The sequence below is a fragment of the Haliaeetus albicilla genome, chromosome 7 (genome assembly GCF_947461875.1).
Source record: "Haliaeetus albicilla chromosome 7, bHalAlb1.1, whole genome shotgun sequence".
Taxonomy (NCBI): Eukaryota; Metazoa; Chordata; class Aves; order Accipitriformes; family Accipitridae; genus Haliaeetus; species Haliaeetus albicilla.
The window spans coordinates 38,503,394-38,523,335 of NC_091489.1; the positions used below are offsets into that span (position 1 = coordinate 38,503,394).

The 19,942-nt window shown below is 44.5% G+C and overlaps 1 protein-coding gene across 3 annotated transcripts; it reads right to left on the reverse strand.

Moving 5' to 3' along the window:
* Window positions 1-1,301: 1,301 nt before the first annotated feature.
* On the reverse strand, window positions 1,302-18,095 carry DDX6 (DEAD-box helicase 6). 3 transcript variants are annotated; one of them, XM_069787811.1, is made up of 14 exons: window positions 17,956-18,095; window positions 15,315-15,778; window positions 13,756-13,819; window positions 13,172-13,276; window positions 11,809-11,938; window positions 11,222-11,368; window positions 10,885-10,983; window positions 10,028-10,146; window positions 9,475-9,603; window positions 9,022-9,138; window positions 7,344-7,407; window positions 6,337-6,438; window positions 5,418-5,597; window positions 1,302-4,084 (listed from the first exon to the last, which is right to left on the reverse strand). In XM_069787811.1, the coding sequence occupies exons 2-13, from the start codon at window positions 15,512-15,514 to the stop codon at window positions 5,422-5,424; spliced, it is 1,452 nt and encodes a 483-aa protein (XP_069643912.1). In that variant the 5' UTR covers window positions 15,515-15,778; window positions 17,956-18,095; the 3' UTR covers window positions 1,302-4,084; window positions 5,418-5,421. The 3 variants fall into 3 exon arrangements, with proteins under 3 accessions (XP_069643912.1, XP_069643913.1, XP_069643914.1); XM_069787812.1 differs by having other exon boundaries at window positions 17,959-18,081; XM_069787813.1 differs by having other exon boundaries at window positions 18,017-18,076.
* Window positions 18,096-19,942: the final 1,847 nt, after the last annotated feature.

The window sequence follows — 19,942 nt, forward strand, 5'->3', positions numbered from 1 at the left end:
CCACCTGAATTGCAAGTAATTTTTTTTCTTGAAATAAAAGTTCCAGTTTCTTTCAATAAAGGGAACAGTGACTATTTTCTTCTCCTGACACCCCTTCCCCATAATTATTGGTTAAAATACAGCAAAGGCTGTATCTTAATAAACCCATCCCTCCCCCCACCCCTCCTTACCCTTCCCTAACTTGTCTACAGCAGAATTTAACAATGCTTCCACGTAGGGACATTTTAGCAACACAACGGTGAACCGAGCAAAACCTATAAGATAATCTGCCAAAGCCTCATTTTGAAGATCAGATGCCTGCTCTTTGGTCCGGAGACCTGGTTTATTATGAAGATAAACTGCGATTCACAAAAGATGGACCAGAAGTTCACAGCAATCAGAAAACTCCCTGTGCGGACTGCTGTTGCCCACCCTTTACCATGGCAGCCATACCACTGGAGTTCCTGGGAACAAAATTCACTTTGTCCTCAGAAAGCAGCAGCTGCTCGGCACCAGGGGCATTACAAAGTCCAGCACTGGGACAAGAACCACCGCAACGGCAGCTCAGGAGATGTGGCAAGGCATCTCCGTAACCTCTAGAACAGAAACCAAGGCAGGACAGCCGTCTGCTCAGGTTTGTGTCCTATCAGTCATTTGGGGAAAAAAACAAAACAAACAAAAAACAAACAAACAAACAAAAAAACAAACAAAAAACCCCCCACAAAACAAACACCCCCCCAAACCACACCCCCCCCCCAAACAAGTGTGAAGCATTTTTAAATCCTGAGAGCAGACACCCTCCCCCATCCCAAGTAAAAATAAAGAACAAAAGATCAGAATGAGATGATTTGATACCAACATGTACACAACATGAATTCATGTTGAGCTTCCCTGTTCTTACCCACAAAAAAAGTCACAGAGGGCAAAGGAAAGATGCTCCCATCTCATTCTGGTAATTGAAACATGTATTTGCGACCAACCCACCCCCCTCCCTTGGGGAAAAGCCCTCCAGCAACTGTAGTGCACTCCTGACGGCGCACACCTAGAGACCAGCCTACAGTTTATCTCGAGTACACCGGCCAAAGATTCGCATCACCCTCTTCACAGCCACTTCACCCAGCTGTGAAGCTCCATTTCATCAGATTCACGGAGTGACGCTTCTAGACTTCCGAGGGGAAAAGTGCAGAATACATCAGATTCTCATTCATGTCACCTTTGTCAGAGGAAGTATTTGACCTAGGGCTCATGACTGAAGGCTCCAACTAACGCATAAATGCACAGGCTGGTACGTGACCAGCAAAAACAGGAGCTCACAAGGAATCTCGGGAAATCAAGATTTATACACACTCCTTACTCCTGGGTAGGGAAAAAACAACAGAAAACAAAACAAAACAATAATAAAAAACAAAACAAACCCAAAAAACAAAAAAACTAGGATTATCCTAGTCCTTTGGAGCATCTTTCCATTTGCAAGATTGCATCTGTTAGAGATAGCCTACTAGCACCAAAAATAGGCTGCTTCCTCCTTGACAAGAAGCCACCTAAAAATGGTGCCCCCGATAGTTTAGGTAAGTGCCAATCCTCAATTAGAGGCCAAGTTTAAAGTAATACTTTCAAAAATTCTGTGCTTCAAGAGGGACCATCAACACATGGCACCAGGCTAACCTACCACAAATCCAAGCAGAGCACACACGTCTGACTCGACATTGCTATCCTGTTCTTGTTACATGTGCATGCCCTGGTAAGATACAAAACTTTTATTTACATTTTTCATGTCTTTGTTGCACTAAAATGATCCCTCTTCTGTCTCTCTGGAAAAATCATAAGCTGGCTGCAGTACAAGAGCAAGATTTTACTTTTGGTCAAAGTTACCACCCACAAACTCCCACCCCCCACCCCCAAAAAGCACCCCAAAATTGTTTACATTTAGTACCTGCCAGTCAGATGTAAGCTGTGTGGCTCACAGAGTGTCTGTGACCAAGCTCTTAAGTTTGTACTCTAGTGCAGCATTTGCTACAATTACGGAGTCACTGCTGACAAAAGGAAAAAAAAAAAAATCCCAAACACAAAAACCTTTCCATCTTGTAAAGTTGTTGTCAGGAGGCACCTGGCTTCTATTTATGATCCTCAAGGAAACGGATGGGTAAGTCCGCCTTGTAGTTCCAAACAATTTTACTCAAATTTAAAAAAAGAAAAAGGGTCAAAATGGGGAGAAATTAAGACAATTAATTTCTGCCTCAAAGGTAAGCAAGCGTGGTGTGAGTGCAGCATCTGTATACACAATAAACAACTGAGCAAAAGGGACTGCATTCATCCAGGTGCCTCCTGCCAGTGTTGGTGAACAGGCTAAAAGGGAATTTAAAAAGAGTACGGTTTTTGATTTGTCTCACTCCTTTTGCCTGTAGATCAGGCCAAACATCAAGCATGTTGGGAGGGGCACAATTTAAAGCAACACTACTTGACCAGAAAGCACTTTTCAGCAATATACAATGCAAAATGACAGACAGCAATTCATGCCAAACAGAGGAGATGGCAAGCAGCTTTCTGCAGCTTCTGACATTAACAGGGGTTTGCCCTTACCTGCTCACAAGTCTGTATAGAGGCCACTCTGGGCAGAAAATGCACAATGCTGCAGGAAGTCAATCAATCCCACAAAGCTCCAGAACTGTCAGTTTATGCATGTAAATTGGTTTTCTATGGTCTCTCTTAAACCCAAATCCACGCCTTACACATATACTGCTCAGCAACACTGACACGCACTGGATTTCCCTCATGCCATGGTGGAACACAGGTCATGGCTCCCTTCAGAGCTTGTCAAGTTCCTGAAGTTTCTAGGGGGGAAATCAAAGAGCATCTCCAAACAGGTTGAGCTACAGATTTTGAGGCCTTGCGGCCCTACAAGTGATCTCTTCTATACGAGCGGTACAGGACAGTGTTGCTAGCACCAGGGCAAACCCACCCTGACAAGGGACACTTGTAGAGGCCTGCTCTTCACAGAGGTCAGAGCCCTTCTCATTGTTTAGTGTTGCAGAAAACTGAGCCCCTCTCATCTTTAGCTGCTCCCATAATCAGTCTAATCCCTTTAACCCCAGCAACCTTCATCACAAAAGAAAAAGTTATATATGAACCCAAACAGAAAAAAAAAATCATATTTACAAAGTTTGTACAATATACACATCTGATTTTCTATGGGACACACTGCACCAGAGGAAAGAGGGCCATGGCTCTGAAACAAGTCTACATATCAAGTGCTGTAACTACTAATGGAGACTCTTATGGAAACCAGTCTTTAGTGTTCTGCTAGAGCATAGGGCTTTTCTTATGGCTCCTGCAAAGGATGACAGGCTACTCTTTCCTTCTGGAGCTATGATGCTGCACCTAATCAGCCCAGACTTTAAGTTGGTTTCGTTTTAAATACAGGTATTTACAGTGTGGGTGAACTGCAGATGCATATCAACTCCTCCAATTAAAAAAAAAAAAAGTTGAAGAAAAAAGTAGTATTACCAATACATTTCACCTCCCAGCCCTGGGCTTGAGTACTTGGGGAGGAGGAGAGGGGGAAGAGAGGGGAACTTTGACCTGAAACCAAAAACGGCTGTTGATTCCTTGGGCTGTGTCGGAAAGGTGATATTCTGAATGGTCTCATAGCATAAGGCACTTTGCACGAATAAGTAACAAGCTCTTTAGCTTAAAAACAGATGAGTAACCAGGGAGAAGTTGAAATGCACTCAGTCGATGGTTGAAGAATTTGAAATAGCAGACAAGCTCGTGTTCATCAAGATTCTTCTCTTTTCAGGGTTTCTCTTCTTCCCTTGCTGCCCCTCCCACCCAAAGAAAAAAAAATTTAAAACCAGCAGTTAGTGCAACTAATGTTCAATCAGCACACAGTGCAAACAAGTGGAAAAACAAAAAGACATTCCTCTTTTTATCTTCTTTCTTCCTTGCTGCCAAATTTAAAAAGAAAAAAAGGCCGAGCTCTTTAGTCTTCATAGTTCCGAAATGAAAAGACGAAGAAAAACCCACAAAGAGAAGGGTATCCCCAAAGAAACGATGTGTCACAGATCTGGATCAAAGGGCTTCACCTTCTGGCATGTGTAATCAAAGCCTGAAAAAAACAAACCAAAAAAACAACCACAACACCCACAGTTAAATCAATTCTATGCAAAACCGGAACGTAAGTAATGAATCACACTGACTGTGCAGCAGCTCTGGAAAAGCAAAGGGCATTTGGAACAGCTCAACCTCAACCACAGCTTTGCAGAAAGAGGTGCTGCAAACGCCCAACTATACCCATGGAGCACGACTACCTACTGGTTTCTTATCCTTTAGGAAATGGCAAACAGTTCTCAGGCAAGGTCACAGCATTCCCCTTAAGGAAGCCACCCTAGAGCCTTTTTCAAGTTCATCACCCAGGGTGTGGAGGTATTTATTTAGAAAACATGAAGAAAGCTCAGCCAGCAAAGCAGAGGCTGCAAGTCAGCTTGGTGTGACTGGCTAGGGCCCTCCTTGAATGATTTCAAAGATGGGACATAGGTTCATCTTAATGCTATCTAGCACTCTGCTGCTATGGCCACCTTTTTTTTTTTTTTTCACCCAAGAAGAATTTCAGCAGCTTCGTTGGGATTCACTTTCTAATTCATGATCTCTGAGAAGAGCACACAAAAGAATGCATTTCCAACCCAAACTGTACAGTGTCTCATCTTGCACAATATAGCATCTTAATTAAAACCAGATAAAACATCATACTGTAGCTGTTTTGCCTGACTCCAATCCAGGGCGAGTTTTCTTCTTAGAAAAGGACTCGACTTAGCAGTTTTTCCTCAGACAACAATCAGAAAAAGCACACTCGGGAGTCTCCAAACCTCATCTTCTCTTAAAGCTATGTAGACGACCTCAAGTGGCAGCAAAGATGAATTACAGCTTTGTTACCAACTTTGTTTACTCGCAAGAGTTCTACGAACCAAAGAATGCACCTTTAGCTTGAACCTGTTCCTTCTTAACTGGTGAGGTGCTTTGGCTCTTGTTAGTGCTCTGTTCCCAAAGCTATCCATTTTCTCTCCTCACCTTTTTGAGAGTCACCTGCCTCTCTGCCCCTCACAAATTTCTCATGTTAGCTAAGCAATACAGAAAGAATTCCTTAGGCTACTAGTAGCCACCCTGGCCTCTCCATACACCCTTCCCTGCTTCCTTTTACCCCATTTTTGGTCTCCTTAATACGGTCAGCATTTCAATTAAAACAACTAAAAATTACTCATCCTCCACTCCCAGCTTCAGCACATTCACAGAATTCCTTGCACCGTCTATTTCAAACCCTTGCTCCCACATTCAGAGCCTCTTCAGCACATCAGTTTCCCTCTTCCCCTGGGATAACATTCACATATCAGGTCTTCTTTCATCCAACACAACTCCTCTATTTGGAAAGGCATTTACATACGCACATGTTTATTGTTTCTCATCTTCTACAGGTTCACTGTGGTATTCTGCCACATACAGGCTCTTGTCAATGTTGCTTGGTATGGGTTTAATTTCAGTTCCCAACTGCTCCTCAATACTTTTCAGGTTGAATCGATCATCATAGGTGATCAAGTTGATGGCCAGGCCAAGATGACCAAAGCGACCTTGATGATGAAAAAAAAAAGAAAAAAAAAAAAGACGACAGACCTGAGAAATAGAAGGCTGACTGAAAAAGTCTGCAGACTGTGGAGTTATTAACATCAGTCTCTGATGATAAAAGCAAATCCAGAACCCACCACAGGTCTCTACAACTTTCATATCAGTTTTTGGTAAGGAGTTTCATACTGCTATAGGAATAAGAAAACCCAGGAGGTTCAAAATGCTCTGACCAAACCTCCTCATTAATTACCCATGAAAAGTCTTCCAGTACTGCATTATGCACATCCAGCCTTTCTTCAATAACAGAGTTCTTGAACAAGTCTAAACTACAAAGTTCAAGTACAGTGAATTCCTTTGTTTACTGCCTTCCTTAAGGGTGTATTTTGCTGATGTCCAGACATTAGAAACATACCTTGGAACACACACAGAAGAAACCCATGCTTAAGACACGACAGAAGCCAAGTTTTCAGTAGAGAATTTTCCCAAACTGCAAACAGGAGCATCTATAAGTCTCCTGAGATTAAAGCAAAATATGCTTTCCCCCCACCCCCATTAGGCTGTTTAGGCCAGTTTCATTTGTGAGAATAACCATCTGAGATGATACCCAAAAATAAATTTCTCAGAAAAATCAAAGCTACCTAAAGTAGTTCTCAGATAGACTAATAAAAGCCAGAAGCCAACTGAAGCCTAAGAAACATCACAGTCGTCAGCAACTTTGTACCTCAAAGATGTTTTTCCTCTCACCTGATCTGCCAATACGATGGAGATAAGTCTCTGCCAGCTTTGGGAAATCAAAGTTTATCACCACATTCACAGCTTGGATATCAATACCTCGGGTAAACAGATCTGAAAGACAAGCCAGGTCATGAAGAAAGTTAATTTAAATGAGATCAATTGCTGACAGTATTTAGGGTGAAAAGATTAACAATGATTAACATTGGCTTGCACTAGGTTCCACATATAAGCTTCCCTTGTATCAAGGACAGCTTACATACAATTCTGTTATGGCTGCTTCTTGCTCTTTATCCATTATAACCATGATTAATACAAGAAGAATGACCAAAACACCAGATCTGCACATCTATGCTGAAAAAGTAATTAGAACGAGCTAGTTTTTTCCACGTTAGACTACTTCTGAGCAGGTCGTCTTACACAAGCGTCTCCTCATACATGATTGTGCATTGCCAATGTCGCAACAGACCTGAGAGCAGAACTACATCCCACTAGCTCAACTATTTTTATTCCACTTCTAGTAATTTTTGTTAATAGGACCCAGACACATGTAGTGATCAGCAGACACTGCCACAATACTGCCCAAACAGGCCATACAATGGAGAACTTGGATCATACACAGGCCAATCGAAACTGTAAAAATATTTAGAAAAGACGAGCTGTAAACATTTAAAGAATCGGCAAAACTCACTCGGGTGATCCTAGCCACAGTTCTACTGATATTTCGTAAAGCTTACAGCCCAACAACTCAGAGAGCACTCACGTGAAAATATGCAGAAAACAGAACTAGTGCAGAAAATACTATCACGGTAAAACTATTTGTCAGCAAACTGCACCTTCAGTTTGTCACAAAAGACAAAAATCTACATGCCTAAAGCAGTACACGCAGGCTTGACAAAGGCATCTTATCAAAACATATGATTTTATTACAAATCACGCGATCTATTATACCAGGGCTAACAGCTAATCTGCTTTCTATCACAACCTTTAGAAACAGGAAAATGTTTAGGAACTCTTACCAGTGCAAACAAGATTGCGGCATAAGCCATTTCGGAAATCGTGGAACACACGATTGCGGTGCTCCTGGAAATAAATAAATAAATAAATAAACAAACAACAAACAAAGGGGGGACCAAACAACAACCCCCAAACCCCACCAACTGGCTGTGACTTTGAGGTATATTCAAGTTACAAACACTGAACTTCAATCACATGAATTCCTCCTCATCATTAGAGAACAGCTGAGTCAAAGAAAGCTGCTAGTACATATTTTTTAGCACTTCTTACCCACATATTCTAAAGAACTTACCAGAGGGACACTTGGTATGACTTTTAGACACTTAACTGACTGCGTTTTAAAGCCTCCTACTGTTGCATCAAAGCTGCCTCAGAATAGGAGTATCTTGTTATAATTATGTGAAACACACATCAAGGAAGTTAAACTGGTAGTTTGACCATCGTCCTCCCCCAGCCCCCTGCCACATGCAGTGCATGTTTTATTCATTCCCTTAAAAACTGACATCGGCAGTAACTTCATTCTCCAGTATGTAGTATTTTTCACTACCAATTCAGAATTAGAGGTGGGATGAGACAATTCTCTGTGAAGACTCTCCTCCCACAAACAAGTCGCTTTGGGCCACGCAAAGATCAAGGAGTATCACTGTTAAGGAGCGAAATTAACAGCAGGAATGAACAAGTTGAAGGTTTCCACACAAACATACCTGCATTTTGCCACAAAGATGGTCTACGGACTGGTCAAAAGCATGTAAAATTCAGACTTCAAGAAGCCCATTTGCATATCTCTGTTCTCAATACTGACACTACTTCTATTTCTGCTTAATTGATTACCGGTCTGCATATGGCCCAGCAAACATTACCATTACCTGTCAGTTTGATGAACAGCAAGCTAGGTTTCCTCTAAAGCTGTCATTTGAATTTATTCTAGCTTACATATAAAATTAAAAAAAAAAAATTTTCACAGTACTGCTGTTTTACATGCGTCACTTCAACCTTCTGATATCTTTTAGTACACTTACTGAAAACAAGGATATTACAAGTATGAAGCTTGAGGACACGTGAGCTAACATACAATTAACAGAAACCTCTGCACCAACAAAGCTGCATTGGCATTTTTTCAGCATCTACACCAAGACCACAGGTGCTTAGTGGCCGTACACCAGTCACAGTTTTCGCCAAGACGTTTGATCAAAGCCACCTCCCTGACTTCTCAGATTCCCCTGCAGTCACAGTGCAAAATTTACTGTTTGCAAAGCCACACAGATCGCTCCATCGGCTGAGTAGCGGGGTTTTTGTTGTTTGTTTTAAATCAGGCTTGTTTTCATCTCTGTCAGTTACACTGTGTGGTCTAATATGGCTCCCCATGCTGGCAAAAGAGAGGCAGCAAGCACTAAGAACTGTGCCTTCTGGCTGCGATCTGTGCTTACACTGGACTAATTAACCTGACTTGAAGTACTCTTAAGTACCAACTGACCAGCTAACACTGAACAGTATGGAAAGAGGTTGGGGGGGGGGGGATGGGGACGGCGGGGAGACAGTCTAAAACTAAATCCACAGCAAAGCAATACATGTTTCAGTTTTCAAAGAATATGCAACTTTAAAGCAAGCACAAGACTTAATTCAGCTGTGCAGTAAAGCTTGGGGTGGTGTGGAATAAACCGCTGTAGACTTCATACTCACCTGCCTCATTTTAGCATGGATATAGAAGCAGGAATAGCCCAGCTGGGAGATCTTTTTGGCTAGCAATTCCACCCGTTGAGAGGAGTTGCAGAAAATGATCGACTGGTTAATCTGGAGCTGAACATATAAGTAACATGCTCAGTAAATGCAGAATTTTACTAACAAATGATCCAAGACATTAAGTCTAAATCTCTTCCAGAAAGAAAGCAAAGCAGGTATGCTGCTGGTAAGTTACACAGTACATATTTTTGTACAAGAGGGGGAAAAAAAATTAACAAAGGTCTGTAACACAAAGGTGTGCAGGACAAGAAGCATGCTTTTTAAACTTCAGCTAAATAGCACTTTTTGACAAGCAAAAAGTGTTGTTACGCCATCTTTGCCACCCTCAGTCCTATTCTTGGTTCCGAAAGCAAAAAAGCTTCTGCATGTTCTTGACCCAGCCTTACTGCTTACCCTGGAAAACAGCGTATTGAGGCAGTGTACTTTCTGACGCTCAGTTACATAGGCATAGTACTGGGTAACTCCCTTCAAGGTCAGCTCCTCCATCAGATTAATCTCGTAGGGTTTCTGCAAATGGGAATTCTGAAAAATAAAGATAAGGATAAAGCAGGCATACCTACATGCAGAGCAACATAAGTACTTCCCACCCTCCAGCACATTTAACTTCCTCCACTGCAAGGATGCACTACCTAGCCACTCGCTCTTCATGCTATACACAGAACAGACAGGGTGAGTAAAATTTCACAAAAAGATTATTTACAAATCCAAGGTGACCAAGCAGGCCAAACAGGAGCACCCTCTGGAAGCAAATCAGTGCAGATGGCATATAGCTAATGTATAAAGTGGAAAACAGTACCTTATAGGCAAGAACTGTGCATACCTAGCTTTCCTATGAATGCTACTGTGGGTCAAAAAGTATTTTCAAACTTCTGCCCTAGATTTAGGCTGATTTACTTCACATGCAATGTCACCGCCATCATATGTATATGATTACATCTGCACTCACCATGAACTTCTGTACACTCAAAGGGAAAGTGGCTGAGTAGAGCAAAATCTGTCTGTTTTTAGGTAGCGTGAGAATAATGTCTTCCATTATTTGAACAAAATCTTGAGACAGCAACTTATCTGCCTGCAACAACAGAAATAATAAAGAGTAAGTTAAATTAATGGGGCAAGGTATCAGTCTTCTGGTAGTACCACGTGGCAGGGTTGGCGAACAAACAAAACACCAGGAGCATTCTCCCTGCCCTTATGATGGGACCGTCCCCTTTGGAGCACATGCCACGCTCCAAAAGATATGTGATTTAGCTGCTGGAGACAGGATTGGTCAGTAAAAGGAAGTTTACTGTCTCCTGGTTTTCAAGACTTGATTTAAACAGAATCAAATTCAGGAAAAATAAATGGAATCTAAATTGAAAAGTTATCAGGGTTCCTATCAGAGTCACCCAAGAGCTTTCACACAAGAATTTTTCTCAACCTCTCACTCAGAAGCCTGTATGCTATTGGGATGTTCATAAATCAGTTTTATAGATAATTATGTGGTAAGCACAGCTCACTCATTATAAACTGAAACCAAATGAAATACATTGCTTCATTTCAGAACAGACTGTTAATCTATTCTCCAGGAACTGCAAAGACAACAGAAAGGCAAATCTTCCTAGGTTGTTTTCTTAAGAGAATCACGTGCAGAACAATTCTTCTGCCAAAGTACCTTCTCAAAAATACCAAGAAATGGATGAGCTATAACCTTATAGTGTCTCTAAGCAAAGTTTGATTTGTTGCTGTGCATAATGAGGAGACTCGCCAAGACACATCACTGCTTTAACCTGGTGTTAAAATCCCAAGACGTTTAACAGGAGCAACTTGCCTCATCCAATACTATCATCTGGACATGCTCAACTTTTGCTACTCCTTTCTTGATGAGATCGAGAATTCTCCCAGGGGTAGCTATCACCACATGCACTGTAAGGTTAGAAGAGCAAAAAAAAAAGGTTAAGGCAACTAAACCAATGTTTCTAGCATTCATGGCCACATTTCATACGAACAGTTTTAGAGAATAACAACAGCATACAAACAGCAAACAAGACATACCACAGTCTGTCCTGTAACAGGCAAACAGTAACAACAAGCAGAAGTTCCACTGCCACACTGTAAAAGCCACGAACAAACAACAACTGTAGTGTAGCAGAAGTGCTCCAACCTGTATCATCAAGCCTCATTATGTCATCTCGCAAATTGGTTCCTCCTGTTGTTGCCATCACTTTGGCACCTCCCATGTGTTTGCTGACTTGGATACAGATTTGACTGACCTGCAGGGCTAGTTCACGGGTGGGAACGATCACCATTGCTGAAAGTTAAAAGTGTCAGCATGAGTTACTAGTAACACACTGTACCTTAAATAGTAATCCTTAGAGGAGATAGAGACTTTACGAAAGCTGTACTTCTATGGGGTTGGAGTTCCACTCTGGATATCCTGAACGAGACCTAGAAACTGCTTACAAGGCAAATTCTGTGAAAGGGTTCTCCGTCCCTTGATATTACCTCCGTGGAAGTCCCCCAGCCAGCATGCTTCCTTATTACTCCAAATCCACTTTCCAGGGCAAGACGGTGAAGTCCAGAAGATGTCCATTTCACCTCCCCTCCACCACTCCCCATTAACTTTCTTTGAAAGTACAAGCAGATAACCTACGCTGCTCAACTTCCTTGACCAGTTTTAGATTCAAGTCTGCAACATAGCGACTGATACCATTACCCGGCTGCAACTAAGTGAGATCCATCTCAACTGACCTTGTATATTGTCCTTCTTTAAGTCTAGCCGTTCAAGTAAAGGAATGAGGTAGGCTCCGCTCTTGCCTGTTCCATTTTTCGCTCTAGCCAAGATATCCCTACCAGATAAAGCAATGGGGATGCTCTCCTCCTGAAATGCAATGACAAACAGTACGTGAGCAATCATAAGCCATGCTCGCTCAAGAGGCTGGCCAAATGTAACTCTCCTCGCTAACAGTACCACGGGAAATCCGATTCTTTCATGAGCAGAATATCCTGCAACTGCAAGCAGCACAGACACGCAGCAGGAAGGAGTTAAACCTATCAGTAAAGAGTTCCCCAACGAAGCAACAGCTCTGCTCCCCATATCCCACTTAAAAGTCTTTAATTTGCCTGGTCATAAGAGAACCAGGGATCAGGTACCACAGGAACAGTAAACCCGTACTGACACATTAGGCAAAAAAGTGAAAAATTAGGGAAAAAAGTGAAGAGACAATGACAAGTTACTAGCAAACTCCTGCTATGGAAAAAGATACCCACCTATATCTTAACATCAGAACCACGTCAGGCCGTGTAATTCAAACCTGCACGCTCTTGTGATATACTTTGCATAAAACCAGCAGGCTTTCCTTTTGAAACTTCAGCCATTCAAACACAGGCCCCAACTATTTTTTGTTTCGCTGTCTTTTACAGCAACAGCTAAAGAACCCTCAGCCTTTTGGAAAGGCAGCACAGTTAGAATCTGTTTTAAAGCAGACAAATTACCTAAAAGCCACAGTTTTCTCAGGCAGAAAGGAGATACAGTGGCAGAGGTATGTCAATGATAACCCTCCAAAGAGCAATTAAATGAGGGTTCAACCTCCCCACCCCCCTGAAGTTTACACATCAACAATTCTTAACAGAACAAGCCTTAAAAGCTAAAGCAAGATGGAGGGACAGAAAAGTAAATCTCTCTCCCATAATCTCCATTACACTCCTTCCAGATGCTTATGATAAAAAAAACAAGACTGCGTAATAAAGCCATAGTTATCTTTGTAACAACTAAAGGCATGCAGCCTATGGCAACTCAGTTTTCAGGAAAATTTACAGAACAGCCCTGTTCTCACCAGGACTACTTACGTGAAGGGTGTTACTGAACAGAGGATTAACACACTAATGCCTCCAGAATGAAAAGGAAAATCTAAGTTAACTTCTCTAAAGTGTAAGTCAGTCCCATCTCTAAGTCACCCACTGCATGGCTTTGTGATTTATTCAGGTAATAGAAATTCTCAACCCCAGTTTTCCCAAATCATGACATGAGTATCCGACATTTAAGCATGAATAAGAATTACAATAAATTTGTAAAAATTAAATACTGCTTGTAAGTAGTCTGTTTGTAAACAACCTGAATAGGAGATGGTTTTTCCCAGCCCATTTCAAAAATTCCCATCAGCAACTCCCGTTTCAAACAGTAATCTTCAAACTCGTTTCCTTTTGTGGAGGTCACGTCCTGAATAATCAAAAAAAGCACATCCATAAGATTAGGTCATACAACCCGCAGCTGTAGATTGGTCTCACTCCATGAGAGACTGCCAATGCAGGAAGACCACAAAGTGCATTCCATTACTATACAGGAGTTCCCACTAATCTGTGCAATACCATTCAGTGGAGAAGGAAACATTTGCTTTCTCATAACCAAATACAGTACTGTAAACATACACTGACATCTTTCAATCTGCCTTGCAAGAGACAGTGACAATCAGTCCCATGTCGTAACACTAACAAAGTAAGAAATTCACAGCAAACACTGTTTTTGAGCTTTCCAAGAGAAGCATCTCCCCCAAGCATTTGTAGAACAAATTAATTCTTCATTTAAAACAGCAGGAGCTGAACTGCTTTTGAATTGTTGTTTAGGACAAATATTTTGCCACTGCAGCTTCTCCTCCCTCTTTTATTTAATATTTATTCCTACAATTCAACCATCCTTACCGAAGTTTTGATTCTCAAATCCTTTGGAGGGAGTTTTAAAGTCTTCTTCCAGTCATCACCAGGTCTATAGCAAAAATAAAATAAAAATAAATTTTAAAAAAAAGTTTAATAATTTTATTTTGCATTTTTAGCTTCTTGGATACAGATTACATGTCTCTCAGAACATGTAATATTTTCACCTCCTGAAAGCTAAAAGCACCTACACATACAAGCTCAAGTCATCTCTGAGCTAAGCAGGATGCAACAGGCAGGAAACTGTAAACACAGAAACCCAGCAATCTGCCAAGTGCACAGAGAATTTGTGAAATCTTTATCCAGTCATAATTCAAGTCCCATTTTTAGGGCACTGAATCAATCCAGTAGAACACATTAAAACTGAGCACTGACTTAGTCATATGACAGAAACTGGCTATAATAAATCCACATGAGAATATTTCATCACTTAAAAAAAAAAAACCAAAACCAAAAAAACACCAAAAAAATCTCTTGTCCAGGGAACATCCATTCTTAATCTGTGAGTAATATGAGAAGATAAAAACCACTTTTGGGGAGAAAATCAAGCAAGCACACACTCCACTTGTTGATCAAATGTTGTCTTTTGCTCTCAATGAGATTTAGACACCCATCCTCTCTTGAAAGCCACTGTACAGAGGAGAGTAAGTCCTTCTCTCCCCCATTCCCAGGAAGTCTTGAGTGAATTTTGATGAGTTTAACTCATCAGTTTCATTAGAGTAACTCATAAAAAAAAGGGGGGGGGGAACAAGTTAGGCAAACTTTAAGAACCTGACTACTCCATCACGCACTCTGACAACAGCTGGCATTTCCTTCACAAATAATCAAGTAACAAAACAAAAGTGAATGTTATTCAGGGGGAGGAGGAACCACAGGGGAAAAAAGAAAAGGAACACGTTACCATACCATCCAAGTCTTTTACATCTTTCAGAATTTCCAACCAGCCCACTCATGTTTTATTAGCACACTTCCAAAACCAGTTTGATGGTAGTAGAGTATCACAGTGGTACCACATTATCTCAGCTCAGGCTTTCATGAATTAAAGCCGGAGTATCACACCGAGGAGAGCAAGGGCTACTGTTTAAGATCGATGACAGAAGATAACCGACTTTAAAGAATTTTCCACCATAAGAAAGAACTGCAACAAACAACTGAAAAGCATACACAACTGGACTGAGACTAGGTGGCGTTTCCTCCTCTGTCTTAAATTTCAGTTCAGATCCTTCCCACTCCCCAACTTCCCTCTCATACTACTTGCAATGAGCAAAGAAAACAGGATGCTGCTGCTGCTCAGTGGGCTACCTCTGACAAGCGGCTACACATTCTGAAAAGCAAAGCATCACATTCAATTTTCACAACAAACACTCTCAGAGAGAAACTCACACATGGAAATACAGCTTTCTTTTCATAATGCACGTCACAGGACACTTCTAGCCGCCAGTGTCATCAAACAACAGAAGAAAACTTTTTAAAATGGGAACCCAAGAACGCTTTCCCATACGCGACTTTTAAAAGTTATGTTTGTGTCAGCCGATACAAACACTTACTTAATAGCGGTGGTCATAGTCTGTGCTTGCTGTTGAGTGCCGTTATTGATTGTGTTGGCATTTTTCAGCTGGTTCATCTGTTGCTGAGTTTGTGTGCCTCCACCTCCTGGGCCCCCGCTGGGTTTTACAGGGCCTCTCAACTGCCCATTCTGACTGGATAGACCCATTATAACAGGGTTCTCTGTTCTGGCCGTGCTCATGTTTTTATTTTTAAAGATGTCTTTTTAGACTTCAAAACTTTGAAAGTCAGTACAGAAACTGTAATAACAGTTTATTAGACTCTCCAAAACGAAGAGATAAATAAGTCTTGCTCAATATATGAGTCCTTTATTGCAATGCAGGCAAGCACCTGTAAGTCACTCAAAAGTAAAGTAGTAACTTGCTCTGATGCACTGTGGATCAACTTTTTTTTAAAAAAAGCCCTCTAACAAAGTTGAGTTATATCAGAATTCACTTGCTTCAATCTGAAAGAGAAGCAGACGATAACAATTAGTATGTGGATTTTTATCTACATAAGTCACATCAGTTTACCTTTGCATTTTAAGAACCACTTCTTCACAGGCACTGTGCAACAACAGTACTTGCTTTTCTGTTTTCTCGGTGATTATTACCAAGACACATGTCAAATTTAATTTTTTTGCCCTTTCTATAAAGCTGTGCCCACCACCTTCAGTCACCAAAGATAATTTTCTGAACAACTGTATTTTCAGCAGCCTTCTAGTGAGTAACCACTTGAAATACACTACCTGTCCTTCCCCCCACCCCATAAAGCAAGCATGAATTATATCAATTGCTTTGCCAGTTCTCGAGGTTCCCCCACTTCTGGGACACAGCAAAACAGCCCTAAAATGCTAAGCAACAACGTTATGCACAAGTTTGTGACAGGAAGCAAGACCACAATATCAAGTGGTCATTCCAGTTAGAACTGACAAAACTCTTAAATTACTCTGATCGCCCTTTGCACTTTGAAAGGGAAATAGAAACCATCTTTTTTTATGGAAATAAACAAACAAAAAAAGCCCCCCAAAACCAGCTTACCCTCCTCCAATCCAAAAATTAGTTCAACCAGCTTACTCAAACTTTTAAATTGGATATTGATTTAACACCATTCAGAATAGCAAAACTAATGATATCATCAAGCTGAACTGACAGTAGCTTCCTGTTTTGTTAAGTCTAAGTGACTGAGCCTAAACTGAAGCAGTGAGTAATATACATTTACACTAGATATCTAGCTTCCTGCTTATGTCTTCCACATGACGTTACCTTCCAGCTGTCAGTAACAACCCCTATTGCGCTCAAAGGGTAACATTTGGTACACATGACCTAATGCTGACACCGTATTTAACACAAAGATGCATCTTACATAAAGCAAGCACGGACCAGAGCCGAAGAACTCGATATTAGGGAGCCAAGACACTCCTAGTCCAAAACCTTTCAGAAGCAGCAGAAAATAGGCTTGCCTGTACAACTTCTCATCACGATGCATCCATATCTTGGGAAAATGCAAAGGAAAAACTAGCAGACTACTGCTTCCTAACTTCAGCGTCCACAAAAAACGTGCGCTTCCCCAGTGAATAAAAGGCATTTCAAGAGGATGGGGAAAAGGAATTCAGACTCTTCCCAGACCTCCCAGCTGTTTCCACGGGTGGCAATCCTAGCTTCACAGCAAAACTTTAAAGTTTGCAGAACCAGGATTTTCCTGCTAGTTATCCTCCTGACTGGAGGGACTCTTTCAAGGCATCTTTGAAAGCAGACTGCTCCTGCCCACTGACTTTCTGAAAACCGGACGAGTCACACAAGTAACCAGGGCCGCCTAAAAGGCCCGGACACCAACGGCGAGGACTCCCCAATATCGCAGGAAATGGAACCTCTCAGTCCCTCGCTCCTAACTACCCTTTACGAGAGAGATTAAAAGAGAACACGCACAGCCTCACCGAACCCGACAAACCTCCCCGTTCCGAGACGAGAAGCGCCACCATTTCGCAAACCGGCGGTCCAACGGAAGAAAGCCCCCCCCCCCCCCCCCCACGCCACGACTCTCCCCTCCAGGCGCAGACCAGGTCGGCGGGCGGCCGGGCTAGCGGTCAGGGCAGCCGCCGCTAGACCCTTCCCCTCCTCTGCCAGCAGCCGGCCCCGCCGCGCCGCGCCTCAGCAGGGCCGGGCCGGGCCGGCCCCGGCACAAAGCGGCCGCGCAGCTCGCCCGGCCGCCGGAGCCCCCGCGGTGCCCATTGTTTCCGCCGAGCCCGGGCCGCACTGCGGCGTCGCCCCCGCCGCGGCAGAGGGCGGCGCGGCCGCCGGGGCCCTGCGGCGGGGCCGCCGCCGCCCGCGAAACGCAGCTGCGCCACACCGGCACCTCCCGCCCGCGAACAATGGAGCGGCCCCCGCCCGCCGCCCCGCCGCTCGGGCCGGCGGCGAGCGCCGCCGCGGCCCCGCCCCGCGCGCCGGCCCCGCGGCCCAGCCGCTCCCGCCGCGGCCCGGCCGCCCCCGCCCCGCTCGCGGCTCCTCGGCGCCGCCAGGCCCCGCCGCTCCCGCGGCCCGCCGCAGGCCGCGAGGCTCGGCCGGGCGGCGGCGGCGGCGACCCCCTCTCCCCGCCCCGCTCCCGCGGACCCGCGCCCGCCCCGGCGCCCTGGCCCGTCCTCACCGCCACCAGCCGCGCTCCCCCCCTCGCCCAGGTATAAAATCCTCTCGCTCCCCCTTGGTGCCTTGTTATGGCGACTCGACGCTCCAAGATGGCGGCTTCCTCCTTCCTCCCGTGCGCCCTCCCCCTCCCGGCAGGGCAGGCCGGCCCCGCCCCGCACGCACGCACGCACGCACGCCCGGCGCGCGCCACGCCCGGCCCCGTGTGGGATCTCCCGCACCGCGCTCCGCCGGCCACGTGACCGCGGCGGCACCGTCCTTCCGCCCCTGCGCGCGGTCCCGGTTGAGCCCGCGGCCGGTCTTCCGGCGGCGGCCGGCGCCGAAAAGGCCGAGGGCGGCTGCGGGGGAAGCGGTCCCAGAAGGACCGCGGAAGGAATAAAGGCTTCGGAGCGGGGGCAGCCCCGTCCTCCGCTGGCGGTGGGGCGGGCACCGCTCCCGCAGCGTTTTTGGCCATTTACGTCTCCCTAAGGCAGAGGGGGACGCGTAGCCACAAAGGTAGAAGCCGCCAGGGCCGGCGGCTTCTCTGGCTCGGAAGCAGCACGCGGCGTGGACCTCGTCACAAAAGATACCGGGAACGGTCCTGTTTCCCGAGAAAAAGCCTGCAAAGCTAACGCGACATTGTTGTGTAGTCACTAAAACACAGCTGACACAAACATAAGAATAAAAGACTGACCCGCGGCCTGCAGGAGCCGTAACCACCGATGGTGACGGGGTGCAAGTCACCATTTCCTTTTCGGATGGCTGTGGCTTAGACGAGGATCTTGCCGAACTGAGGCACAACAGGGATGTAATCTTCAACACCGGCCTAAAAATGCTGGTAATTCCCAAACTGCTTCGCAGATAAATTTTTGTTCAAATGTTTTTTTCCAAAATGGGCACAATGAAACGGGGAAGCCCGTTTGTTTCCTCTCACCTTGCCGTTTTCTCCTAGTTCCCCCTATCTTACAGCTGTCTTTAGATCACTCTTTATCCCTGCCCTCTGCGGCAAAACACATGCACGGGGCCAGCACTGTGGTGCACGAGGTGCGCATGCCCGCCCATAGCGCCATGAGAGGTCCACGGGTCACAGCCGGAGGAAGACACCACGCCATTCCCTCCTCTGCCAGCCACAGCCCCATCACCTCCATCAGGCCTGGTGACCCTTCCGCTGCGATAATTTCACATATTCCTGCCCAACTCTCATGGGAAATGAGATCAGCACAGCCTCGTCCTTAATTTCTTTCTTCCGTTCGCTCCCAGGCTACCTGTGGCTCCGCTGTGGGGCTGCTGCCATGTCCTGAACTGCAGTCCCCTGGGGCAGAGAGGTGGTCCCTGGCGCCGAGCTCCCTTGTCAGCCTCTTGCCTGCCTGATGCGTCCCTCTTTCTTCTTAAAGCTTCTATTCCAAGTGTGGCAAGTGAAAAAGGAACCTGAAAAGACAGGCGTTGTGCCTTCAAATGCCAGGGGAGCAGAAAAGCTGCATCTCACCTGTTTCTTGCTCTGCCAGCTTGGTGTGCCGCTTGTTGGTGGAAGGGCACAGCAGTTATGGCTGGAGAAGCTTCAACTCCCCCATTCCTGCAGTCAGAGGCACACGCTGGGCACGACCTTTGTTCTCCAGTGCCTGCTGCTGCTGCTCTGGCCCTGCTGCGCGGGGACCGGCATTTCATCTCAACTCTTCACAGGCCTAAGCATCGCACTTCGCACCGAGTTGTACAGGAAATTGCATGCTCTAACCTTAAAAGAACAAATGACAACAGAAATTAACAGATTAGTAAATATGACTAACATCTGTAGGCAGCACATGCGTCACAAAGCTTTAGTTATGGTAACAGCAAATAAGACAAACGGAAAACATTAGAGGTGAGAAGATTCAGGACCCAGAAGTGATCTGGCTTTTCTCAAGCAGAGCCAGAAAGTCAGTGCAGCGTCAAACTGGTCGGTAGTTGTGCTTGTTAGGCACACAGTTATATAGAACAGAGCAACTTCATACACAAGTAGCGCATTTTTTCATCCT